General features: G+C 56.7%; 1 protein-coding gene and 1 long non-coding RNA gene across 3 annotated transcripts in view; one reads left to right on the top strand and one right to left on the bottom strand.

Moving 5' to 3' along the window:
• Positions 1–504: 504 nt before the first annotated feature.
• On the bottom strand, positions 505–17,445 carry LOC118718465. Its single transcript, XR_004987822.1, has 4 exons — positions 17,433–17,445; positions 5,083–5,086; positions 1,288–1,290; positions 505–584 (listed from the first exon to the last, which is right to left on the bottom strand). It is a non-coding gene; the product is annotated as an uncharacterized LOC118718465 (long non-coding RNA).
• Positions 17,446–19,088: 1,643 nt separating this feature from the next.
• ZNF704 (zinc finger protein 704) overlaps positions 19,089–26,656 on the top strand; it is a 97,122-nt gene continuing 89,554 nt past the window's right edge. Inside the window, exon 1 of one of the 2 annotated variants that reach the window (XM_036437293.2) lies at positions 19,089–19,597. In XM_036437293.2, coding sequence (XP_036293186.1) covers positions 19,211–19,597 — 387 coding nt within the window. In that variant the 5' untranslated portion in view covers positions 19,089–19,210. The remainder of the gene's footprint in view (positions 19,598–26,656) is intronic. The other variant, XM_045581542.1, reaches the window with a different exon arrangement.

The following is a 26,656-nucleotide window of genomic DNA, read 5'->3' as shown; positions in this document are numbered from 1 at the left end:
CCTTCTCCTCCCTCGGCTGTTTCTGGCCGAGGCATTGGGCAGGTGTTCACACTTAGCGTTTGACCAAGAGATCGGTCCAGAAACCAAGACAATTGGAGTCTCCATCCGGAATTAGCAAAGGAAACTAAATGAAATCATGGCCCCAGAGCGAACAGATCACTGCTCTCTGTCTACATCCCACCTCTATATTTATAAAGGACTTCCTTGGTTTTCCAGGCTTTTCTTTCATTATCCAGGAAATGGTAGTTCAGACTCCTCTTCATGCCAGATGAAATGACAAATGCAATTTTTTTAAAAAGTATATTTTTATTGATTTTTTTTACAGAGAGGAAGGGAGAGGGACAGAGTTAGAAACATCGATGAGAAACATCGATCAGCTGCCTCCTGCACACTCCCCACTGGGGATTTGCCCACAACCAAGGTACATGCCCTTGACCGGAATTGAACCCGGGACCCTTCAGTTTGCAGGCTGATCTCTATCCACTGAGCCAAACCGGTCAGGGCGACAAATGCAATTTTTATTAAAAAGGCATTTTTTTCAAATCTTTTAACTTGGTGATCATTTATCTTAATGATTTAGATTACTCCCCCCCCCCCACACACACACACACACTCACCATTTATATATACATGGCTATTTTTTATTTTTATTTTTTTATGTATTGGGCTCTGCGTCTCTCGGATCACCTTGTGTACTGGATTATAAAGGCTGGTAATTGTTATTCCTAAGACTTCTGTATGTTAAAATGACACCAGTAAATTCTTGATGTTACCTTTTAAATAATTGTGTTGAATTGATATGCCTCATATGTTCAGGAGAAGTTTGAAATATAGCTAAACAAATAGGAATTTGCATTTCACTGTTCAGGCATTTTTTTTTTCTCATAAAAATAGCTTCCCAAAAAATGACTTCCTGTCTGTGAGGTGGTCCCGATGGGTTTCATAGTCCTCCTCTTACTCCACAGGTGTCTGCCGTGGTCACATTGTTCAGTTCACAAATGGGTGCGGAAGCCATTTTCAATACTGGGAATTTTTTAACATAGCTTTAATTAAAAAAATACCTAGGATGGCTTCCACAGCTTGTAATGTTTCTGGTCCTGGCCGGTTTAAAAGGTGACCAGATCGTCCCTCTTTCGGCGGGACAGTCCCGATTTCTAACAATTTTTCCCGCGTCCCGCGGCGTTTTAAAAAAGGCCCGATTTTTGGAAAGATCGGAAAGATTCTTAAAACGCCACGGGACGCGGGGAAAATTGTTAGAAATCGGGACTGTCCCGCCCAAAGCGGGACGATCTGGTCACCGTATTAGAGAGGGCGGGCAGGAAAGCACTGTTCTTCCCATCTCCCGGCTCCTCCTGCACAAGTGACCTTCTGTTACTCTGCACAACACGACCTGAGCCTCTTCCCACCCCTCTCAGTCCCCGGCTGCTGGAAGGACGCCCTATCGCACCCATCTTCTCCAACATCAACCACGGCCCCTGCCTCCCCATAGCGCCCCTCCCAGGTGAGCAGACAGCCTCCCTCCCCCAGCTCAGCTCCCGCCCCCAGGCTGCCGGTAACGCCCAGAAGCACCCGGGGAAGCAGGTGCTGGTGGTCTTGCTTGCCCGCGTCTCATAAGCATCTCTCATAAGCACTGAGGGGCCACGGAGAGGAACTTTGCAGTTCTGTTGTGAACTTGAACTTGCAAATGCAGACACAAGCTCCCCTGACCGTGCTCTCCTGGTGAGCCCGGCCCCCACAATGCCCTGGGACAGCCCTGTCTTCCAGGGTCCCCGTGAAGGTCGAGCTCTGTGGTGGACCAGTAGGTTCCTGAAGGTAGGACGCTGGCTATTTTAAGGGGGAAAACCCTCTTGTGAGAGTAATTATTTATAAAAACAAACGGAGTGTACCCTGTGCGTTTTGTCCCTTGTACCCTGTTTGAGCTCCCCTCCGGTCCCAGCATCACACCGGAGTTCCCGACCATGTCCAGGCGAACTGGCATTGCCGGCTCAGGCCACGCCTGGTGAATGGTGCCACAGGCTGAGGGCCTGGACACCTCAGACCCACCACCTGTGCTTTGGATGGTTTTGTTCAGTGTTGAGTTTTCGAAGTTCACTCTAAGTGAACTTAACACTGTAGTTAGTTATCCAAATGGATAACAAGGAGTGCAATTTCCCCCACGTTAACAGAACAGATAGCTGCTCGTTCCCGTGTATATTTACCTTTAAAAGCCGCCATTCTACCAGTGCAGCACCCTGAATAGGACAAGGTGAGACCAGACCAGCCTGGCCCCGGGGTCTGCACTCCCACTGCCCGGTCACAATGTCTGCTTTGGTTTGTTCTTGTTTTGTGTGTGTGTGTGTTTTAGTTTTATTTTATTGTTTAAAATATTACAAGTAGTAGTACATATATCTCCTTTTTTCCCTATTGACCTTCCCCCAGCCTCTCCTACCCCCTGTCACATGCCCTCATCCCCACCCCCCACCCCAGTGTCTGTGTCCATTGGCCGTGCTTATATGCATGCACGCAAGTCCTTCAGTTGGTTGTTGATTTTTAACTCAACCAGTTAGAAACCGTGAGTTTAAAACAAACTCTTTTCTCTTTCTTGAGGTCAAAGAGCATTTTTTTTTTTTTTAACTTCAGGTCCTCCCAGAGGTGGGGAGGCTGACGCAGGCGGAGTCTGCCTGAGAGGGGGCATTCCTGGACGAGTCTGTGTGCGTGGATGCATGCCGCATGGCAGGCCCCCGCAGCTCCTCCCATTTCAGCCCCTGCTTGCACACGCTCCTCGCTGCTCCCGTAGCGCCCGGGCCCTGGTGGGGCTGCCGCGGGGCTTGTCCTCGGGGAGGAGCCAGGAAAAGGGCAGGAAAGCCCAGCTTGAGCATCAAGTCTGTCTGCCTCGGACTTTGACACTTTTTTCTAAATTTTTTTTTTTTTCTGAGTCGCAACCACATACTTGCTTCTGGAAGTGGGCAGGGCAAGGGTCAGAAGTAAAAACGGAACTAAGTGATATGGCCAAAGCTGCCTGGCCCCCATTCCCTTGGTGTTTCTGTATCTAGAAAACGCATTATCCTAACCCCTGTCCACCACGGGGTCCCTTACAGCGGGAGCCATAACAGGCAGAGAGGAGAGGCAGCTCAAAGACTTCCTTCTTGTGTCGGTATTTTCTTCTTTATCAACTCAGGAGTCAGCCTGGCTTGTGGGTAGCATAATGTGGCTAATTAAAGTGTAATGCATAGGTCACTGGACACATTATTTCAGCGGTTCCCTTTAAGGGCCTCTATTTTAGCTGAAACCCCTCCTAACGGGAAAACTAACCTCACAAAAGACTTCCACAAACTCTTTCTAGAAGAGTGTACACCAGTCAACGTCTACCCCCAGAGGATATGTTTCTTGTCCATGGTATTTCAACAATTTTTATGGGAGAAAAAATGCACATCTTTTATTTCCTGGAAAAGTGGATCGGGGTGTTGCATTAAATTCTCAGAGGGGATCATTGAAGGGAAGCATTGGCTTTGGAGACGAGCTCTTGGCTCTATGGTTCCTGTTCCAGCATCGACTTTACTGTGTGACCTTGAACAAATGAATTAACTTCTCTGTGCCTCCGTGTCTCCGTGTGCAAAATGGAGATAATGACACCAACCACTGCCTACCTCATAGGGACATAATGGGGACATGGGATCATCTGGAGGAACACCAGTGTTTTGCACTCTGGAAGAAGGTGCTACAGGAATTGTCGCTGTATTGTTTTTACTGACCCGAGTATTATGTTTAGGGCTTAAACAATAGCAATACTGTTCGTCCCGATGGGCGTGAGTGTCAATGCCATGCGTATTCACAGCTCTCTTCTCGGCCAGGCCTGGCCATCCAGCCAATCACGGTACCTGAGGACTGAGTGTTGTTTGTGTCCTGTGTTTCTATCCATAGTGTTTTCCTCTGAGTGTTCCCCAGGGGCTGGGGGTAACTCCTAATATCTTATTGTTTACATGTACTGGACCTGATGCGAGCTGTGTATAAAGAATAATCACAGGTAAATAGCAGGTACATTGTAATTAAGGCACTTATCCAATTGTCTTCATTCTTTTTGTTTCAATAAAGGTCCGTTTTATATGGTATAAAAAGCTTGTTAAAATTCATTTGGCCTTTGAGAAGAACCAGAGTGGCTCACCTAGCCCAGCCAGCGTGGCTCAGTGGTTGAGCCACGACCTGTGAACCAGGAGGTCCTGGTTCGATTCCCAGTCAGGGCTTGATTCCCAGCGTGGGGTGTGCCGGAGGCAGCCAATCAATGATTCTCTCTCATCATTGATGTTTCTCTCTCCCTCCCTTTCCCTTCTTCTCTGAAATCAATAAAAATACATAATTTGAAATGGCTCATTCATATGCCCGTAGTGTATAACCCAGTCTGGAATTTCAGCCACCATGCCGGGAGGATGTCCGGGGGCTGGGGCCGGGCCGGCGTGCTGGCGGGCTCCCACACTGAGCAGAAGGCCAGCCCCGGAGCCGGAGGCGGCTGTGGGCTGCCCTTGCTGTGTCCACACAGGACGTGAGGAGTCATCGTGCAGACCCCACTGCGCCTCCTCGGACCGCCAGGCCACGGCACCTTAGCCTCAAGCCCCACTCCCTCTCCCACCGTGTGGCCAGTTTCCACACGAGCGTTCCCAGGCGGATGGTCCCAGCTCCACGCTGTGTTCAAGGCTCAGAGATGTGAGTTGGGTTTGGCGGGCCTGATCCGTTGGGTTCTGGTGCATTCTCTCTTTCCACGGGCTGCCAATCAGGAGAAGGAGCGGTGAACTCTGCAATTACACTAAACTGGAAAATGGTGTTTCCATGGAAACACAACTCAACTGCCGAGAGCCAGATCGGGGGCTCCTTGGATGTGGAGGGTCGCCCCAAAGTGCAGCATCTCGCCCACTGACCTGGCTCCCTTGGCCCGCCTGTGGGCGAGGGAGGTGCACTGTGGTCAGCCTCACATGGCGTGGTGGGAGCAGGAGCTGGCCGGAAGGAGGAAGGCCAGAGGGGCCAGGAGCTGGCCGGAAGGAGGAAGGCCAGAATGAAACGGATCGGGCCAGCAAAACCAGCTCACATCTTTTACATAGAGATAAAAATAACTTTTCTCACTAAAAATATATGCGTTACTCTCTCTTACTCATCCTCGTTCATTACTGGGGAGCTTTTAAAAATGAAATCTTTCCGGTTCTGAACTCTTTGTTGTCCATCGCAATCACTGTTAGTGTTTTGTGTTGTTTTTCTAAATGGTTTTTAATCCCTGGATGCCCCTCACTTCTTTCCTTTCCTAACTGCTTGGACCCTGTGACTTCCTCGTGCTGCCCACCTACATCTGTGACAGATATTTCTGTCCCTTGGCACCCGGGGTCCCGCTGCGCCCTGGGCCGCAGCAGCCAGGGCATCCCGGGCCTCACGTGCTTCCTAAGCCACGTGTCCCCGCACACGTGGGGGCTCCGCTGAAGCCAGGCCTGCTGGAGTTCACACAGATGCCTCTGCCTCTGCCTCTTGTTCTTTAAACCTTTGAGTAAGACACACACGCACATGAGCACACGTGCGCACACAAAGGTACACACAGCCCTTGCGCCTAAGCGACACGGGGAGATGCAGGGTCCCAGGCCACCCTTGGGGGCCAGGCTCCACATGGAGCACACCCGTGAGCGGTCAGAAAGGAGGCCCCAGGATGGACAGAAGGCGCCTGGGAGACACGCCGGCTCCCCGGCCCCTTCACATCTCTGGCCTGGCCCGACAAACAACCTCTGTCTGTCAGGTTTCTTGAACTCAGAAACTGCCCAGCGCCTGGCCAAGGAATAGCTAGATCCTGAGCTGAGCCCTCTCGCCAAGAGCAGGAGGAATCAGGCGAGGAACCTGCCCATGTTCTGTCCCTGGAGCACCTCCAGAGGCCAGGACCCGCCCACTGGGCGGATGGAAGCCAGCAAGACTGTTCCCCTGTCAGACCTGCTGCTGGGCGGGCAGCTGGGGGAGGACCTGGGGGGGGCAGCGTGGGGAGGACCTGGGGGGGGCAGCACGGGGAGGACCTGGGGGGCAGCGTGGGGAGGATGTGGGGGGCAGCGCGGGGAGGACCTGGGGGGGGCAGCACGGGGAGGACCTGGGGGGCAGCGTGGGGAGGATCTGGGGGGCAGAGCGGGGAGGACCTGGGGGGCAGCGCAGGGAGGACCTGGGGGGCAGCGCGGGGAGGACCTGGGGGGGGCAACGCGGGGAGGATCTGGGGGGGCAGCGCGGAGAGGATCTGGGGGGGCAGCACGGGGAGGATGGGGGGGCAGCGTGGAGAGGATCTGGGGGGTCAGCACGGGGAGGATGGGGGGGGCAGCGCGGAGAGGATCTGGGGGGCAGCGCGGGGAGGATCTGGGGGGCAGCGCGGAGAGGACCTGGGGGGGCAGCGCGGGGAGGATCTGGGGGCGGCAGCGCGGGGAGGACCTGGGGGGCAGCGGGGGGAGGACCTGGGGGGCAGCGCGGAGAGGACCTGGGGGGCAGCGCGGGGAGGACCTGGGGGGCAGCGGGGGGAGGACCTGGGGGGCAGCGCGGATAGGATCTGGGGGGGCAGCACGGGGACGATCTGGGGGGGGCAGCGCGGGGAGGACCTGGGGGGGCAGCGCGGGGAGGACCTGGGGGGCAGCGCGGGGAGGATCTGGGGGGCAGCGCGGGAAGGAACCTGCCGGGGAGCTATGTGCCCCTCCCCCCTGCCCCCCCCTCCTGGGCCAGGAGCAGGTTTGCTGGGGTAAAGACTTCTCCGCTGTCCGCTCTAGCCTGGGCTGTGAACCGGAGAGGAGCTCTCAGCCGGGTTGCTCCGCTGGATCCGGTCCCTCAGAGTTCATGCTGGAGGGAGAGGGAGGCTGGGTCATTGCATCTTCCTTCCACGTGTACAATGGGGTGTTCCTGAGGCCGCCAGGCCGCCCCTGACACCCAGGACTTGTTTGTTTTCCACTGGGAGGTGGGCCTTTGACCCCTTCGCCCGTTCCTAGTTCCGAGGGCTTTCACGTCCGCACTGTCGTCTCCTCTGGTCTCACCTCCCCGTTCTGAGTGCAGCTGCTGAGAGCAGCCTGGCCTGACGTGCACCCTCGTCTTCATCGTCAGGCGTCTAGTTCAGACCCCAACAGCCCGTCTTCCCACCCAGAGAGCCTGTCCCAGGCGGAGTCCCAGCCCCTGCAGCACATCCACTGGATTGCCACCCGCCCGCCTGTCCCCTGCTCCTCGCCTGCTCCAGCCCGTGCTGGCTCCTCACTGCCGCCCCAGGCCCTCTCGGTCCCACCCTCTTTCCATTTCTCCAGCCTTCCCTCTTCCCATCTCCCAGGTTTGCCTGAACTCTTGGGGAACCCCGCTGGGTTCTCATTCATTCTCCGGAAGGGGTGGGCGAAGGCCCCGGAGGGAGGGAGCTGGACAGGGTCACCCACACAGCGGGACCCCACAGCCACAGGTTAGAACCCCACACCTGCCCAGATTGCAGGCCCCCTGAGGCCTCGGGAGCCCCAGCACATCTGCCTGGGCCCCCCCACAGGGATGCTGCCGGCAAGCTCTGAGCATCAGGCCTGGGCAGGGGCAGGGAGCAAAGCAGCCTGGGTCCCAGGGCCTGGAGCAGCCGGACCTCACTCCCCCGGCCCCCTGCTCTGTCTGGGCCTGAGAATGACCGCCCTCTCCTGCCCAGGATGCCTGATCCCCACAGCCAGCCTAGCGGGCAGGAGGACTGAGGGGTGTCTGAGAACGGGAACATTCTCTCTGAGCATTCAAACCTGTAAGGAATGTTTGTGAGTTTATTTGAGCCAATCTGTCCACAACTGCTGGGAAGCAGAACCTCGGTGGATTGGGATGATGCCCCGGAGAATGGCAGGTTACATCTGTGTTTATACATTGCCATCAAAGGAGGGACGTAGGTGGGTTACGTGAAATCCATTGAGGATAGACTAGAGAGGCGGGAGAAAGCAAAGCAGGGAAACCCCTGGGACTGGATAAAAAGTAAAACGATAGACAGGTGGGTACAGGAACAACAAACATGATAATGAAGGAATTGGTGGTCTCTGTCCTGGCGCCCAGGCACAGTAGGTTGTGTCCCAAGGGGTCCAGAGAAAGGGAAGTTACAAGTTACCCGGACATTTCAAGGGTGTGTTATCATAGATGCATAGTTAAGGTAAAGGCTGACCTTGTCTGGGAAGATACAGGCCTATAACATAAGCACCCACCGTAACTGCGTTTAGTTAAAGTTTAGTGTCAGACCTTCCAGAGCTTGTCAGGCTAGCCCGTGGCCCTCTGTCCACACTGACGCTGGTTACTTCACGGCGCAGGGTGCACAGCTGTGTGTGGAGGAAATCATCAGCTTTCTTCTTCCCACAAATCCGAACAGCACCTGACCTCAGGGTGGTCCGTGGAGACCAGGCCGCTGCTGAGAGCCGAGCTGCTAGGAAGCTTCTCTTGCCCTGTCATTAGGGTGCACAAGTCTGCACATCAGTACCCATCCCCTCACATCCCTGCCACCCCTCCCAAGCCCTCAGTGCCAGGCCTCAAAGCTGATGAATATTCTATTAAGCCCCTCCCCTGAGATCTCCCGGAAGATTTCCACCTGCAGAGAGAGAAGCAGGCTCAGGATGAAGGACCCAGCTCCACAGGGAGCACACCCACACCGTTCCCCTCCCCCTTCCTCCCTCTAAGGGACTCCCTGAGGCTTGCAACCAGGGGAGCAGTGGGCCTCGGCAGCTCGTCCCAGGCTCACCCCTGACCCTGTCTCCACGGCCCCCCTTTCTCTGCCTTCCCAGGGAGTCAGAGCAGCCCGGCCTGGCAATCTCGTTGCGCCTTCTATGCTGAGACCTTCCGTGTTTCCCTGTCCTGTGTGTGTTTTTGCTGCGGCCAATAAACTCTTATTTTGCTACACTTGGTCTCTTGGTTGAGATCTTTCCTTCAAGAAGACAAGAGCTGAGGTCTCGTCACCTCGCTGGCAACAGTACCATGGCTGCTTACAAAATATTGTAAACCCTCAAGAGACATAAGCAAGAGGAAAAAGAAACACTGAAATATTAAAAACAGAAAGAAGCTTAAAAATAGCAAATTACTCAACCCAACTGCTTGCCTATATTCAGGCTTCTAAGTAATGAGTGAAGGAGGCATTTAGAATCAGACAATTGAAAGAAAAGAGTTGCAGACGATGATAAAATGACTAAACACATAACACATTCAAAGGAAGAACACACAAAAAACCATGTCATTTAGGAATAGCTGGGTGTCTGCTGTCGCGAACATCTTTGAGATCGGCGAAGCAGAGGGACTCGGAGAGACAGTGGGGCGAAACCAGCGCCTCTCGGAGCAGACTGTAATCAGGGGACCTCGCAGAAGCCTTTGTTAATCACGATAACGAAGATGCCGCACTCAAAGGAAACAGCCTGTGGAAGGGTGCCAGGCCGCCCAGCCTCCCGGCAGGAATAAAAGGGAAGCTCAGAAATGACAGGGCTTCGTCTCAATGTCTGTAATTTGTGAAATAATAGAAACAATCACAGGGTAAATTTGCCAAATGCATTTACAAATGAGTATCACTCCCTTTAATCAGGTGGCATAGAACCAGGCAGGCTGGATAGAAGATTGGGGTTTAAGAATATCTCTGTCCCTGTCTCTGTCTTTCTCTGTCTCTCTCTCCCTCTCTCTCCCCCCCCCCCCTTTTGATGGGGCTATGACAGGGTTTTTAATTGAACATGACGTTTTGTTTTAATGTCCAGTTATTTTTACCCAGTGGCTACTTTTAATGTGCCCAGAGGAGGAGAGGGCAACCAAAAGAAAAGCAGAGGAAAACGAAGCATTCTGTGCTCCACTGTCCGGCACAGGAGCCAGTAGCCACACGGGCGACTGAAAGGAAATAAAATGAATACCCTCGGCCACACTAACCCCCTCCCAAGGGCTCTGTCAGCGCCGGCTTGGGCTGCCCCGTGGGGCAGGGAGGACGGCGGACATTCCCATCGCCACGGAAACTTTTATGGAACAGAACTGCAAAAGCAAAACAAACAAACCCCTCTCTTCCCAAAGCCGGCTTTCCCCAAATGACGAGGCAACACGCCTCTATTCTTGGACTCTCGTTGCTCCTCAGCTCTTTTCAGGAATTCAGTTGCAACTGGTCTCTTTCCTTCTTGAAAACCTGCTCTCGGGAAAGGGATTAGACTCGCTCACACTCAGGTGGCCACGACCGTCTTTGAACCTCACCAGTTCCTCAAAAGCATCTGCACGAGAACAAGCCTGAGCTAACGCAGAAGGGTCATGTTTTTAACGGTGGCCCTGAGACACCAGCACCGGACGGAAGCGGTTTTTCCAGGATGGACAGACGGGGGAGTATTTAAACCTTCTGAGGTTTTGGAACTGCGAATAGTCCTTTCTGAAATAAGACTACGCACCCTGATCCACCTGGCTTGTGACTCTGCTTTGCTCCTGTGAGTCTCAGGGTATGTAAGGGCCTGGAGCTGCTGTGTCCTAACTTAGCAAAAATCAAGCAGGTTCTGAGCAGAAGGTCCCTAAGCCTTCTTCAGCTGACACCACACATCCCAGGAGCTGCTTGGGCCAGTGAGCGCCTAGCTTTCCTCCTGCAGTAAATGAATCCACCCCTTCACTTGCTTCAGCCAGAAAGACAGCCTGTGGCTGCAGAGGACACACAGGAGTTCTGGGACAGAGAAGCAGTCAGCGCTGGCGAGGATCCGTGGTCAGCAGCTAGCAGCCCCTGTGCACCTCCTCCTTCCCTCCCAGAGCAGGGAGGGCTGGTGGCCACAGGTCTCCCTGGGATCGGCTGGAAGCAGGAGGAGGGTCTCTGGTGACAGGTCACACACACGCCCCCGGAGGGCTCCGTGCTGCCTGCTGGGCGGCTGGGCGCTGGCGGCCACCCAGGCACTTGTTTTTGTGGAGGAACAAAAGCCTCACGCCCAGCTGTGGCGCTCAAATCTGGCTCCACTGGAAGGGCTCCCACAGCTGGGCCTGGGGGAGTTGGGGTGGGGGAGGCCCCGGCAGGCGCCGCAAAACCCGGAGGCGGAGCGCTCGGAGTGGGGGCGCCCAGGGAGAGAAGGGAAAGGGCGTCCAGCTGTGCCTGTGTCTGCTCAACTGCTGCTCCTGCAGGAGATTTCCCAGCAAGTTACTGCTGACTTCCTGCACCCCATCTCCGTGATCACAGGCGACGGAGCAACAGCGACGTGTCCCCGTCAGTCAACACGAGACTAAAGTGACCAGGGAACAACAAGGCAAAAACCTCTCTCCTTCTGTGCACACCACCACCCTCCCCCCACCACCACCACCAAACAGCAAACATGGGTTCCCTAAAAAAGAAATTCTAGTCATTCATCTACTCACACACAAACTCCCGCCTTGGGCAAGCATTCTGAGGACGTGTGCTGAGGGCGGTGTGTGTTAGAGAGGCGAAGCTCGCTGCTCGTGGAAAAAATGCCTTCGCCCCTGGGTGCAGGCTGAACTCGGGGTACAGGCTGATGGGGTGTGCACAGCCTCGGGCTGAGGGCTGCTTGGGAGGTGAGGATGCTCTCACCCTTTGCCTCTTTGCCTCGAGCTGGGACGGCAGCCGCTAGACCACAGCACCCACCGCCTCCGTGGCACCGTGAGAGGCCTGTTTTCTTGGGTCCTGGTCGCCTCCCAGGCCCGGCACGGGGCCGGCTGACAGGTATGGGTCGAATGAGTGACGAATGTCTTCAGGGATGAGGGGCCTTGGTGTGATGTTTAGGGAGCAGGGGGACAAATAGCAACCATGACCCCTCCCCACCTGCTTGACACTGAGAGCTATTGTGAGCATGCTGTGTCCGGAGCCCCTGTCAGGGGACGTTTCTAGGGTCCTGGTGAATTATTTTATTTTATTTTATTTTATTATTTCCCACGGGTGTCCCCTGAGGGCAGGAGGTGGGCCTGCAGCAGCCTGAGGTTTGCTCCCAGATCCCCCTCCCCCCGCCCAGCCCGCTCAGCCCGCTCAGCCACACCTCCCCGGGGACACCGGGCTTCACTACGGTCCTGACGCGGGGCGGTCCTGCTCCTCTGCAGAGCACAGCCTTTCGGGCCCAGCGGCAGGCAGTGGGGCCCGCCTGGGCTCTGCTGAGGCAGCGGAGGGGGAGAAGGAGCTCACTTCAAAGCATCACGTGGAGCCGAAACCGGTTTGGCTCAGTGGATAGAGCTGCGGCCTGTGGACTGAAAGGTCCCAGGTTCGATTCCAGGCAAGGGCATGTACCTTGGTTGCGGGCTCATCCCCAGTAGGGGGTGTGTAAGGCAGCTGATCAAATGACTCTCTCCCATCGATGTTTCTAACTCTACCCCTCTCTCTTCCTCTCTGTAAAAATCAATTAAAAAAAAAAAGCATAGGGTGGAAACTGGAAGAACACAGGGGTGACTGCAGGGAGGCAGGACATGCTTCATTACGAACAGGGCAGCCCCTAACTGGCAACTTGTATACACGTTCCAACACTAGGGGCCCCGTGCCATTGGCGATGCTCACGCTACATCACCATCAGCAGGCTCCAGCACCGAGCGCTGGTGCAGGGCGCATGTTGCTCCTGAGGAGTCACTGCCCTGGCGCATGCGTAGGGCGAGGGGCCTTTCATGTAGGAACAGCACCGTGTCCTCCCTGCACACGTGCGTGTGGCCTGTAGGCCGTGCACCGCCTGCATGCTCTGGTCAGGGCCCCTACACTCCACCCCTTACGCCGGATGGTTTCTGCCAGGGACCCTGGCCCATATGCCAGCTCCTTGAGCACAGAGTCCACCATGCTTAGCTACCTGCACCCCTGTCCCTGGTCCCATGTCCCCCAATTTCCGATGAAGCCACCCAGGGTGCTACCTCCTGGACCCTTGCTGAGGCTCTGCCTTATCACTCCCGGGGCTGGCAGCGGCCAATGGCCACTCAATGTCTCTACTTCCTGTATCTCCTCCCCCACTTCCTGTCCTCGCACAGGGCGATGTCCTGCTGCTTGTGCCTTTGCAGCAACAACAAAGTCAAACCCTTAAAGATAGCCCCACTGTCTGTTCCGACGGCCTCAGGGCCAGGGTCCTGTGTCCACACCATCCAGACTGCTCGCAGTTCCGCCCATTGGCTGCTCTGCCCCGAACCAGAACCGAACCACAGTTCATTGTATCCGAACGGGCAGCCATGGTGGCAGGGTTCCCCCTACTTGACCCGTCCGTGTGCCACATTGTGTCCAGGAGGGGTGTACCTTCCTGGAATGGACCGGGAGTGCCGCCTCCACCGGAGTCTCATCCCTTGGCTGATCTCAGGAGTCACAGGACCCAACAGGATTTGCCATTCCTGTGACGGAGGGTCCTCGCCGCTGCCTTCGGTTCCAAATAGACCCCCGCTTTGCTCACGGTGGGGTCTTTGCCATTGCTGACGCGGGCATGGTCACCCAGGACCTAAGCCAACGGCTGCAGGCTCTGCAGTCTTCACCGCCTCTCACTCTGTGTCACGATCGCCTTACAGGCCTGCAGGGCTGTGTCCGTGGCTGCCAGCTGCTGCTCGAGGAGGGAGTGCCGGCTCTCGGCCCCTCCCACAGCTGGACCAGACCCCGAAGGTGCCCTTCTCCGCCCAGGCTGTGGCCACAGACCCGGTGGAGGCCCTGTGGAGTGACAGTCAGGTCCAGCTGGGATGGTTGTGTCAGGTCTGCGGCCTGCAGGGTTTGGGCTCGGGTGAGTGTCCTGTTGGCAGCTATACAGGCCTCCTCCGCCTCTGGAGTCGTCCACGTCGCCCCTGCGGGGACTCCTGATACAGTGACCGCACCAGCGCGCCCGGTGGGCGTGGACCCCGCCAACATCCCAAAGGCATCGGTCTGTAATGGATTCCCGTCGCAGGCCGGGGATCAGCCGCACTTGGTCAATGCCTGCCCCGGGTAGCACCGGTCTCACTGGCCAGGCAGCTCCCAAGACTGGCAGGTAAGCCAGGGCCTCGGACCCGACAGTCATTCCCCGGCGCCCGTCCTCCGGAGTCCAAAGCCTGCCGGAGACTCCCGCAGCTGCGTTCAGCTCGGCCGAGAACGAGAGGCCAGCACGCCGTCTTCGCTATGTGGGACGTGGTCACTGCGGGAGGCTCGCCCAGGTGGCTAACTCCTGTGCCACCGCCCACGACAGGTGGTAGGGCTGTGCGAGTCTCCTCGTGGGAGAGCGACAGAAGTCCGTGCCGACCGTCCCGCGTGGACTCCCCGGGCTGTGTCTGTGGAAAGCGAGTGCCAGCCAGTCTGCCCAGGCAGAAGGCCCAGGAGCTCCGTTACCACCGGCACCGCTGAGCCTGGGGGTCACTTTCTCCAGTCCCTGTCCCCCGGCCCTTCGCCAGCTGCCCAGCTTCCTCACCGGCCGCACGGAGAGCTGTGCGGGCTGCGCGTGCCCATTCTCCGCCTTCTCCGGCTGCACGGCTGTCTGTCCGGCTTCCTCAGGGCCTCCTGGGAGGCTTCCCTGAGTGCCCACACTACCTGGGGGGGCTGGGCAGTGTCACCACACGCCCACAAGCGTTAACCCTTCTGCCTATCCACTCCCAAGATGTGTTCTGTAGGGAAAACATGCACAGGATAGGCCTGCAGGGAAGGCGGCCAATACCCAGGGTCAAGGTTGCCTGCCACCAGGGACAGTTCAGGTTACCAGAGAGCAAAGTGCAGTCCACACCGGTACCCACCAGCCCCAACACACGGTGCAAGTTGCAGGGGATAATATATGGTGAGTTCAGCATGCGGCCTCCAGTCCTCAGGATCCCTCCTAACTGGGCCTTGCCTGCTTCTCAGTCTAGATCAGTGGTCGGCAAACTGCAGCTCACGAGCCACATGCGGCTCTTTGGCCCTTGAGTGTTCCAACGCCACTTCAAAATAGACTTGCTCAGGCCAAAAACTGACTTCTGCGCATTGGGCCATGAAGTTTCAATCACACTGTATGTTCATGCCCGCATGTAGTATTTTGTGGAAGAGCCACACTCAAGGGGCCTAAGATCTGCATGTGGCTCGAGAGCCGTGGTTTGCCTACCACTGGTCTAGGACAGTGGTCGGCAAACTCCTTAGTTCACAGAGCCAAATATCAACAGTACAATGATTGAATTTCTTTTGAGAGCCACATTTTTTAAACTTAAACTTCTTCTAACGCCACTTCTTCAAAATAGATTCAGCCAGGCCTTGGCATTTTGTGGAAGAGCCACACTCAGGGGGCCAAAGAGCTGCATGTGGCTCGAGAGCCGCAGTTTGCCAACCACGGGTCCAGGAGATTGAACCCCTCCTCCTCAGAGGCGTCTAACAGTCCTGGAGGCCACGCGTCAGGGGACCTGGCTTTCCTCGACAGCTTCTAGAAACGCTGTCCTGCTGGTCATCGCCTCCCCGGGGCCATGAGCTGCAGGTCTCTTTTCTCTTAAGCCCCAGGGCCAGCAGGCCCACCCACATTGGCGTGCAGAGACTCCCACAGGCTCTGTCCCCGCCGTCATCCGGCTTATGGTCTCAGGCGTCGCATTATGTACCTTACTTAGGCTTCTGCACAGTCACAGGTCTCGCTGCTTGACTTCTACGCCCTCCCCAAGCCAGCATGGCCGTGGTCACTTCATGCACACGGTGATCTACGAAAGGGTCAAAGTGGCTGCCAGGAAGCCGAACGCCGCTGGGGTGGGGGGCTGCAGCAAGAATCAAGTCTTTCACGTGTGTCATAAAATGCTCTTCCTTAGGACCGTGAGTATTCAAATTAGACGTGGCTTGTCTCAAGCCCATTTCCCGTATCACTTGCACTAAATCTACACGCACAGCCCCTTCACTCGTGGTTTCTGGCAGTTCTCCAGCATCCTGCCAAATGCTGCGAGGCGCTGCCACTGGCCGTCCATCAGGGAGGAGTCTCCCTGCCGGGTGGGTTCCCAACCGGCGACTGATATTGCAGCTGCTGCCACCAGGAAGGATGGTGGTTATGGAGGTGACTTCTCCATCCTGGGCGGAGACAGCTGCAAACTAGCTGTGCCATCATCCCACAACCCAGGAGCCACGCCGGAATCCCTCCCCAGCCTCTGCCAGCTCTGTGGTCCTAATCCTCTGAGTTCTGAGAGGGTACAGTGGTCTGTGCGGTTAATTCAGTAACTGTGGGCGGCCCTGGAGCCCCACCTCCTGGGGCCACGAGCTGATCCTGCTCCAGACGCCTTTTTATGATCGGTCACGCCTGCAAGACAGAGGCCGCGGCACCAGCGGTAACACTTCCTCCGAGCTGCTGTCCGGCTCTGGTTCTCCCGGTCCCTCCCGTCCAGGGAGGCTGCCACCTGCTCCGGCACACACGCCAGGCCTCCAGCGCCTCCTCCAGGTTCTGTGACTCAGGCCCGCGTCCCGCGGTGTTACAGTTTCAAGGCCGTTAGGAGCCACCAGCCTACCGTCCTGGCAGCCTCCCGCTCGTCTTGGGGAATCCATCAGGGACCACAAAGCCTTCTCTAATGCCTCTGGCATTACCTCAACCAGCTCCCAGTCCTCCGGGGGTGGGGGGGAGGGGGTTTAAGGTGTCAGGAAGGACCATGCTACCGGATACCACACCTGATTGGAGACCACATGCCCTCTGACATGGTGGACAGAATTCTTACCCAGAATCTTGCCGACTACACCAAATGTTGGGAGCAAACTCCTCAGCTAGGATCTTGCCCCTCTGGGTGCAGGAAGAACACATGGGTGACCGTAGCGTAGGTAGGTGGGGCATGCTTATTACGAAGAAAGCAGCCCCAAACTGGCTGGTTGGTTGGGTATATGCATGCCCAATTGGAAGAGGCCTTGTGCCCGTTAGTGATGCCCCAGCTGTATTAACATAAGCAGGTTACCTAAGGGCGCTTGTGCAGGACGTGTACTGCCACTGCTGAGCCATTGCCCTTGTGCACGCATAGGGCAAAGGGGCCTTTGGCATAGTGATCCTGCTGTGTCCTTGCCTGCACGCATGCGTATGGCGCGCGGGGAGTAGGCCTTGAACCCCGCCCATACACAGCAGTTTTGAAAGAAGACAATGGTGTGAATGAGTACTTCTTCCACTCAACCACGAGCCCCAACCATGAACCCACTTAATCTTGTCTTCCCTGTCGGTTCTCGAGAAAACACTTTCTTTCATCTGTGACAATTTCAGACATAAAAAGCTTTATCCTTGGCCTGACCACAGCCCCTGGATGAGATGTAGTCGGACATTACAAGCATGCTGTGGCTATTTATTGACAGTGCTGAGCTGACTGGTTATTCTTTGAGAGTATCCCAGGCTACCTTGTTCCCATGCCGAGAGCAACATGCCGAATATAATGAGCCTTTGCACAGACCCACCTGAACCAGGTACTCTTCCAAGCTGACTACACACATTAACCCATCGTCCTACAAAACAACTTCTTTATTACATGAGGACTGCTATGATCTGTATTTCACCGATGGGGAAACTGAGGCACAGAGGAAGGATGAGTAAGTACATAGGGCTGGTAAATTCCTGAGCAGGGACTGGGACTGGGAGCCCGGCCCTCCCCCACTTAGCTCACACCTTTGCGCTCCGCCATCACTGCACCTGCAGCCGAGCCCTGGAGATCTGTTTCTCTGGCCCATCTCTAAAATCACCGCCCAAACTGACCAACTGAACTGGTGGCCATTCTTTGTTCTTTAGTTTTTGTTTATTGACTAGAGGCCTGGTGCATGACATTGGTGCACTCGGTGGCGGGGGTAGGGACCCCTCAGCCCTCTGTGTGCCAATTAGCAGTCCGGGGAGCCCTCCTCACTCTCTGAAGTCTTAAATGCAATATTCAGGAATGAACAGCTCAACTGGAAAATTCCCTGATCTGACTGATCCCAGGAAGAGGAGCCTGGTGCTGGCATGTGGGGAGGTCCAGGGAGGGCGTGCTTGAGGAAGTGGGTGGAGAGAGCGGGTCCCAAACTTTCACCAGGTAGCCGGGACACTGTGGGAGGTTTGGAAATGGAGGGGAAGGGTGGGTGGGCAGCTGCCTCTGGAGATACCTAAGAGAAGGCAGTTAAAATGCTCCGCTATTTTGGGCTGAATGGGTAAAATGAGAGTGTCATTATCTGAAATAGGCCTATCAGGAAGCTCATCTGACTCAGGGAGAACAAATTCATTTTTAGAATCCTTGCCATCTTCCCCGTGCCACAGCTGGGAGACGCCGAGAGGGAGCCTAGCTAAGGGGTTCCTTCAGGGGTGTCCGTGGTGTGGTGTTAAATCCCCAGTAATTACAGGAGAGGGCGGAGGGCAGGCCCTGCGCCTGCGGAGAGCTGGGGAGGTCCGTGCCCCAGCCCTCACCCACCGAGGTGGAATTGGGCACCTGCTGTGAATACAGAGTGTGGCTTCCCAAATAGCCTCACCTCACACGGTGACAAGTGACTTTCTGTGCCACACCCAAAATCCTTAGAAAGCCAGTGCCTCAGTCACATGGCAAACAGGGTAGGTGCTTGGTCTCCAGACTTGATCTCACTTCAGACTAATTTTTAAAAAATAACCAAGTCAAGCAGTTTAGAACTGGCCATCCTGCTTCTTTCTGCAAAGGCGCCGACAGTGCCAGGGCCCCTCACTGGGGGGACGGACACACATACACACACACACACACACACACAGCCGCTGGGCCTGCGGGGCAAGGAGGGAGCTGGAGCCAGGCCTCGCGGTGCGCGCAGAGCCTGGCCCGTGGGCAGGCCGCGCCATGGAAGTGCTTCAAGAACCCCTCTTACGGCTGACGCCCCCATCTCGGATGGGGACACCATTCCAGATGTCACAGAGGCTCTGGATCAGTCCCCGCACTGCAGAGACCATTCAAATGAAATTCCGGGGGCAAACCTCTTCCTTCAGTCTGACTGGGACCCGCAGCCCAGTTGTAGAGGAGCGCGCGGTCCTCTGTCCACAGGAGGTCCCCGACTCCGGGCGGGGACGCGGGGTGGGGTGGAGGAGAGGGCGCGGGGCGCAGCGCGCGGCGCGCAGAGGCCCAAGATCTGGATCTGGAGGTCTCGGGTCCCGGAGAAATCCAGTCCGGGTTTTGCGGGCGCGGGGGCCCAGGGCGCGTGGCGGCGGCGGCGGCGGCGCCCACAGCTCGCGCCCCGCGGCCGCTGCAGGCCCGAGAGGCGCGGCCCGGCCGCCGGCCGCATGGGGCGCAGCGCGGCCCGCGGCTCCGGGGCGGCGGCGCGCGGCTCGCTCACACCCGCCCCCTCCCCGCCGTAGCCCCGCACCGTGCACCGGCGGCCCGTGCACCCGGCGGGCTCACTCCGCCCCCTCCCCGCCGTAGCCCCGCACCCTGCACCGGCGGGCGGCGCGGAGCCCCGGCAGACATGCAGGCGCGCCGCCTGGCCAAGCGCTCCAGCCTGGGCGGCCGCCGCGGGGGCCCCGCGCTGCCCCCGCCGGGCCCGGCGCCCGAAGGCGGGAGGCCGCCGCCGCCCCGGAGCGCGGGGCCCGGCCTCCCTCGGGCCGCCGGGGCCGCCCTGTCGCCGGCGCTGCTGCTGCTGGGCGGGGAGGACGAGGAGGAGGAGGGCGCGGGCCGGCGGCGGGGGCGCGGGCGGCCGCCAGAGAGGCCCCACGGGGGCGCGGAGGACGGGGACGAGGACGAAGAGGAGGAGGAGGAGGAGGACGGCGACGAGGACGAGGACGGCGAGGAGCGCTTCCCGCCGCCGGGCCCCGGCCGCTCGGTGCCCCGGGGCCTGGCGCGGGGCGCGGGGAAGGTGCGTGCGGGCGGCGGGGCGGGCGGGCCGGGGGCGTGGCGCGGGCCGGGGCGGGGGTCGCTCAGCCCGGCGGGCTCCGGGCTCCGGGCTCCGGGCTCGGGCGGCTGCCCCTCTCACCGGGAGGGCCGGCGGCGCGGGAACGGCCACCTGTCCGGTGCGCTGGGAACTTGGCGCCGGGACAGGCGGGCGCGGGCTGTGCCGCGGGGACGGCGAGGCCGGAGGGGGACGCGTTCTTGTTGGGGCAGCGGGGTGGACCCCGGTCCGGGCCGGGAAGGCCGGGCTGGCTCCTGGCTCCCGGCCCGCAGCCCGTCCCGCCCGCCGGCCCTGCTCGCCCATCAGCCCGGCTCTCCGGGAACAATCGCCGCCGAGTGTCCACCGCCGGCGCCGGGGGGAGCGGGGACCCGGCGGCCGCCGCCGAGCCCGCGGGTTCTACGTGCATTTTGCGGCAGCCTTGGCGGGGCCCCCTGCCCTCCCTGTTCAGCTGGACGTGGTCTGGCATTTTGGCTTCTTTCCCTCCTCCAAGCTGCACATGAGCAAAAGGGGGAAATGGGGGACATAAGGGGCAGGGTGGGTCTGGCACGGGAGCGCAGTGGGTGTGTGCGGAGGACCCAGCGCGGTCCCGGAGCCTGGAGCCAGGAGGCTGGGCTTGTACTCCGGAGGGAAGGGGTGGGTGATGGGCGGGAAGGGGTGGGTGATTACACAACCGCCTGGCCGCTCCCGGGCCTGCGATTGGCCCAGCCGGCGCCGCGGTTCGCACAGTGTGTGTTGCTAAGAAGTTTGGAGGCAGCAAGTGGGAAGGGAGGGCTTTTCTCCCAGTGGCCTCAGCCACCTGCAGGCCTGCTGGCTGGAGGTTTCAGAAGGTAACCTACCTTCGAGGGAGGAAACAAGCATAAACTAGCGAGTTTAATAGATAAATATAAATATATATATTATTTTTGCAGGGGCTTGCGTAAAAGTCAGCTCCTCAAAGCATGACATTGTAGTTGCAAAGAAACCTTAGGAGCATCAGGACAGCTCCTGTGTTGGCATGGCCACAGGTTTCTTTCTGAGACCACCCGCAAGCATCTCTCTGGGAGGGAGGGATTTCCAGCAAGTAGTCATGGGGAAAGGTTTTGACAGTTGCTTGTTGGAACCCAGACCTTAACCACACTCTTTACCACGGCTGTTCCTGCACTGACAGCCGTAGGACCTCCCCTGACACCAGGACACCGAGGAGGAGGAGTGAATATTTACTATTTTCTTGCAGAAGTCCTGAAAATGTGCCTTGTGGTTTGAACAGTGCTTTGCACAATTTGTGATAGAAAACAATTATAGTTCATGGTCTGTCTTCTAAGCAAATGCAATGTAGGGGCAAAAATCAAATCTATAAAAACAGAATAACTGTAGTGGTGATTTACATTATCAAAAATATTTTTCACATCTAACACATCTCTGTTACATTATTTCAAAGTGGGTTTTATTTTATAGCTAGAGGCTCGATGCACAAAAATTCGTGCAGGAGTAGGTCTTCCTTCCCTCTGGCACCTGGGACCCGCGCTGCTTCCCTCCTCCAGCCGCCCACAGGCATGGGGGACCCCCTGGTTTCCCTCTGGCCCCGGCTTCATCAGGAAGGACGTTCAGAATGACGTCCGGATGGACGTCTGGTCTAATTAGCATATTACCCTTTTATTATTCTAGATGTCTTAGTTAGGATAGTTGAGCTGTTTGAGGTATAATTTGTATAAGTTTATACTGCTTTTCAGCCATCTTGACATTGCATCTAAAGAGATTTTCCAGTGGAATATAATGGGACATTTTATTATAAGTGCATATAACAGTGTCAATATCATAGATATATGTATATGTAGGGGTGGGCAAAAGTTGGTTTACATTCATTGGCATGGAAAAAGACATGCAGGTTATGATGATTATAATAGCTTTATTAACTCTGTTTTGCATACTCAAAACTATATACCTACTTTTGCCCACCCCTGTATGTGTGATATATATATGTATGTGTATATATATATATATATATATATATATATATATATATATATATATATATAATACACACTCACACACACACAGATCATAATAATCTGGCCACTCAGTGTATATTCTATATAATAAAAGGCTAATATGCAAATTGTTCCCTTGCCCAGGAGTGCGACCAGCAGGCAGGCCGTCCAACCAGCCATATCCCTTTCCTCTGGGCAGGCTGGCCAGACCCCACCCATGCACGAATTCATGCACCGGGCCTGCCGTGCATAAATATATATACACACACTGAGTGGCCAGATTATTATGCACTCAGAGATCAATTAATCTGGCCACTCGATGTATGTGTGTGTGTGTGTATGTGTATACACATATGCACTTGTTTACTCAAATATTTATTGAACACCCACAATGTGCCAGGTGCTACTCTAGAACACAGAAGTAAGCACCTTCATATACTCACATCTGATTAGAGGAATCATAGCAACAAGCAAAGATGCTAAGCAGGGAGCTTGGGAGTGGAGAGTGCTGCACAATGAGGGGGAAGTGGTGTACCTCACAAACGAGGAGGAAGAGGGGAACACTTTATGGGGAAGACCTCCCTGAGGAGGGGGTTTTGATCTGAGATCTGAGCCACAGCTGGAGAATATTTCAGAGGGAAGGAATGGCAATGGCAAAAGTGTTAACGTGGGGAGGAGGAAAGGTGTGGACTTGGTGGGTTGAGATGCGCCAGGGAGGCAGGTGGGGGCAGCAGCTTAGAGCCCAGGGGGCCTTCTGAGATAGAGGGTGACGACTGTGGAACGTTCTAGGCAGTAACGGCATTCGAGGTAACTTGTGTTCTTAAAAGGCCATGCCGTGTGGACAGCAGGGAGAGACCAGCCAGATGGCCATCGTCCAGGCGGGAGGTGAGGGCATGCTCCAGGTTGGCAGAGGGAGTGTGAGAGGAGTGGACGGAGTCAGGGTCCATTATGACAGACGACTCTCTAGTCTAGAACTTGCTGATGCGAGAGCAGGAGGGGAGGGAAGAGAATGCAGGGTGAGGCCCGATGGGAAGGCGGGTTGGATGTGCTATTTGCTGTGATTGGGAGAACAACGGATTTTTGAAGGGAAAAGAATCCTGTTTTGGACATATTATGTCTGAGATGACAGTCAGACATCCACATGGAAGCTGGAATGGGGCAGGTGGCTGCAGGATGTGGGTCGGAGGGGAGAGGTCAGGGCTGGAGAGAGATATTTGGGAGCCGCCAGCATGTTGGTGTCGCTTGAAACTAGTTAGAAAGGAAGTGAGACAGGCCTAGAGAGGGAGCCTGGGCCAGACCCTGCGGCTCAGCACTGCTCGGGAAGCTGGTCTGGGAGTTAGGAGGAGGAGGAGGAGGAGGCAGCAACCATGAGTGATGGGAACTGGGAAATGTGAAAGCCAGCCAGCCAAGCGAAATAGCTCTGAAAATGGGGTGTGCTGAGTGGTGCTGAATTCTGCTGGGATGGTGAACAAGATAAGGATGGAGCCATGTTCGTTCCGATTCGATAATGTGGGACTTGGTGTCCTTGACCAAGAAAATGTGAAGTCAGTGATGTGACTAGCGTGGGCTGAGCAGTGAATGGAGGTGAGGACTCATATGGAAAACTGTTTACAAGTTTTGCTGGAAAGGAGAGCAGAGAGAAGCGGAGCATTTGGGGGGGGGGCATATGGTCCAGACTTATTTTCACAGGATACAGGCGATGCTAGTGCATGATGGGAAAGTCTGGTCCAGAGCAAGTGTGTTTGGTTTCCATTGCGGTGTAACAAAGTACCACAGACTTTTTGACTTACAACAGTGGTCGCGGTGTCTAGGGTTAGGAGTCCAGGCTCAGCTTCCCTGGGTCTGTGCTGTGTCACAGGCTGTAGTCTGGCTGCTAGGTGGGCTGTGTTCTCATCAGGAGGCTGGGCTGGGGAGGGGCTCCCCTGTGAACTCACTCAGGTTGTCAGCAGAATCAGTCCCTTGCATCTGTGGGTCTGAAGGTCGAGTTTCTAGCTGGCTGTCACCTGGAGGCTGCCTCCAGCTTCTTCCAGACCCCCTCTTCCCGCCCCCAGTGCTGCTTCCCTGGCCTTCCTCCACACGGCCGCCCGCTTCATCCAGCCTCCTGTCTGCCGGAGAGCCGGAGGCTCGTGTACTGCGCTGCAATCACAGCAGCAATGAAACGGTCATCATCTTTGCTATTGGTTAGGAGTGGCTCCTGGGTTCCACTCACACGTGGGGGAAGGGGTACACGAGGCACGGAGACCGGAGCGAAGGATCGTCGGGGTCACCTTTGGGAGGATAGTTTCCGGGTGACGGTCCTTGGAACAGCCGCAGGGGAGGGGAGCTGGACCCCAGGGACAGGGGTTGGCCTGGGACGGGAGCCAGAGCCCTTTGCTCATTGAATTAGAGCACATGTGTCAAACACAAGGCCCGAGGGCCAAATCCGTCCCGCCAAGCCTTGCAATGTGGCCCGCACCGCGCTGTCATCACTGCACTCCGCTGCGTTTCCATCACAATGACAGTTTATGACTGTTCAGTAAACCATTCGGCCCGCGATTTAGGCTGGATTTTAGATTTTGGCCCCTTCTCTGATTGAGTTCGACACCCCTAAATTAGAGAGAAGGCGGAGACAGGGAGTGGGTGGTTATATGTCGGTGATGGTCGGCTGAAGTGGTTCTGGGCTGGTGGCCTGTTTCCCCCGCGCAGCAGGGAGGAAGGTCGCTGGCGGAGGGTGAGGGAGACCCGAAGTCGAGTGAAGGCATCCCATACCTAGTATGGCCAGCTCAAGTCTAAGTGTACATTCTCGTTTAAACTTGATTACACACCCGTGAGTCACCAGCATCATCCGCATCATCCTCACTTTGCAGAAGTGATGAGCAGTTCCCTTAAAGACACAGCTGCTGAGTGGCAGAGCGGGGCTGAGCCCGGGAAGGGTAACCGCAGAGCATGCTTACATCGCTGCCTCGTACACAAAGCAGACAGCTGGATTCAGCAGGGATGGGGCTCAGCCAGGTGCGTGAGCAGTGGCCCAGCTGTGACCGTAACCACAGGCGTGGGCTCTGAGAAAAGGGAGGACAGGAAGGGGTGAGGGGCGGTGACTCAGTCATGCTTGGGTCAGTGGATCGGAGAAAACAGAGTAAGCCCATGAAATCCATAGGAGAATGGGAAGGAAACGTAGGACAGTTTGGGCTCCAAAGTGATGTGATTGCAAATGAATGTTTGCCGACTGCTTGAGCCCGGAGCTGCCCTGAGCGGCGTGCACGCAGGAGGAGCTCACCAGACAGCATGCCTGGGGGCCCGCGGCCTGTTCTCCCGCCGAGGGACCCACCGCGTGGCCATGGCGGTGAATGCCCACCCACAGCCCGTGCTTTCAGTCGCCGCACTGGGATCTCCGCTCTCTCCCCAGGGCTGTGTGGGATGTATCTGCCCATTTATTTCCAGGAGGATTTGGGATTGCCAAGGACATCGAGGAATACATGCTAGTAAGTAGCTGAGACGCTTGCCTGGGAGCTATCACGAGGCAGCAGGAGGAACGCTGTGTGGTGTGGTTTTCAGTTTCTGGCCTAAGAAAATTTGCACACTGAACCTCAGAGGTACGCTCCCTCCGCTCACCCACCAAAGGGGAAGACTGACTAACCTCCTGGCCCTGTGTAAGAAACACCGAGTGGCAGTCAACCAAGTCTTCAAGCAGAGTTTAATTTTTAAAAGGACCGTACAGAGGGAGGAAGGGTTCTCTCATCCATAGCCACTCGGCGAAGGCCACACAGTGGGGGCTAACGGCCCAGGACTGCGCTCTGCGATGCTATGGCTTCGTTCAGGGACCAGAACCAGAGCATCCGAAGGGATTGATCATTGACTGGGATAAGTTTAGGAAAAACCCGACAGGAAAGATGGCTAGGCAGGCAGTCTGTCAAGATTCCCTCCAGAGAAAAGCTGGGAAGGAAGGCTTTTACATGAGATACTAGATGCCCAGTTTCCCACCGCGGACGCTCGGTAAGTATTAACGGGACGGGATCCGCTCCCTGCCGCTGGCTCTCCGGGATGGCTGGCCAGCTGTTAGCCCGGCTCCTGAAGAGCAGATGACGGTACGCGCCGTTGGCAGGGACTGTGCCGCAAACACTGACAAGCATGTGTCTTGCAAACGGTCTGTGTTGGCTGCAGAGGAAAGCATGTGCTTAAGACACCAGACAAAGTCGTCATTCACTGCCGGGCTGGCAGGCAAACAGAGGATCTAGCAATCCAGGGCCCTCACTGGGGACACGGAAGGTGATGCCGTCCAGCTGGGGCTGCTGACCAGCCGGGGGCGGGGCAGGGTCAGTGCCCTGGTCTGCCAGCCCCCAGGATCACCCTCCTCACCGGGTTAGCTCCCTGGGTCCGGCACGGTCTGCACTCCACTCCCTCAGATTTTCGGGGGGGAGGGAGGGGGGAGAAAATCACCGTTTTCTCAGATGGTCTACCAGGGCTAATCGGCTTCTATTGTATGTTTGGAAAGTTCTTCCTTTTGTGAAGCACCTCAGACAGAGGCAGCTCCCCTCATTGCCATCCGATGGGCGGGACCTTCGGTGACCCCTGCCCCGGCCAGGGCTCCCCACTTTCCGCAGTTCCTACGGGATGGGCAGGCTCCCATTTCCATGTCCTTGTGCCTCTGGTGAGCCGGCCGAGCAGAGGAGATGGTACTGAGCCCTTAGCAAGCACCTTCCCCGGGCTGTGCTGCTGCTGGCTGTGGCTGCTGTGCCCCAGAGCGTTAGGGCGGAGAGGGAGGGAGCCGTGTGTGTGTGTGTGTGTGTGTTTGACCTCTTCACGCCCGGCCTCGCCCTTACTGAGCCTGCACCCGCCAGATTCCCGTGTCCTCCCCTCGAGGGGGTGGGGCGGGGTGGGAGCTTCCCTCCCCTCCACGCTGTGAGCTGTCGGAGCGTCTCGCCTGCGTGGAGCCGCCAGCCTGTCACGGGCGCGAGATGATGTCTGAGGCCGGGGACGCGTGCCCTCGGTGCCCTGGCCGTCTCACAGGGAGGCCAGTGCACGGTGTGCGGTAGACCTCCTGAAGCCTGGGGCATAGTGGAGACCTCACCAGCTTCCGGGC

This window comes from Pipistrellus kuhlii, unplaced genomic scaffold (genome assembly GCF_014108245.1).
Source record: "Pipistrellus kuhlii isolate mPipKuh1 unplaced genomic scaffold, mPipKuh1.p scaffold_m20_p_14, whole genome shotgun sequence".
NCBI classification, from domain to species: domain Eukaryota; kingdom Metazoa; phylum Chordata; class Mammalia; order Chiroptera; family Vespertilionidae; genus Pipistrellus; species Pipistrellus kuhlii.
Note: the sequence above shows the minus strand (reverse complement) of the source record. Positions and strands in the feature narration are given on the sequence as shown.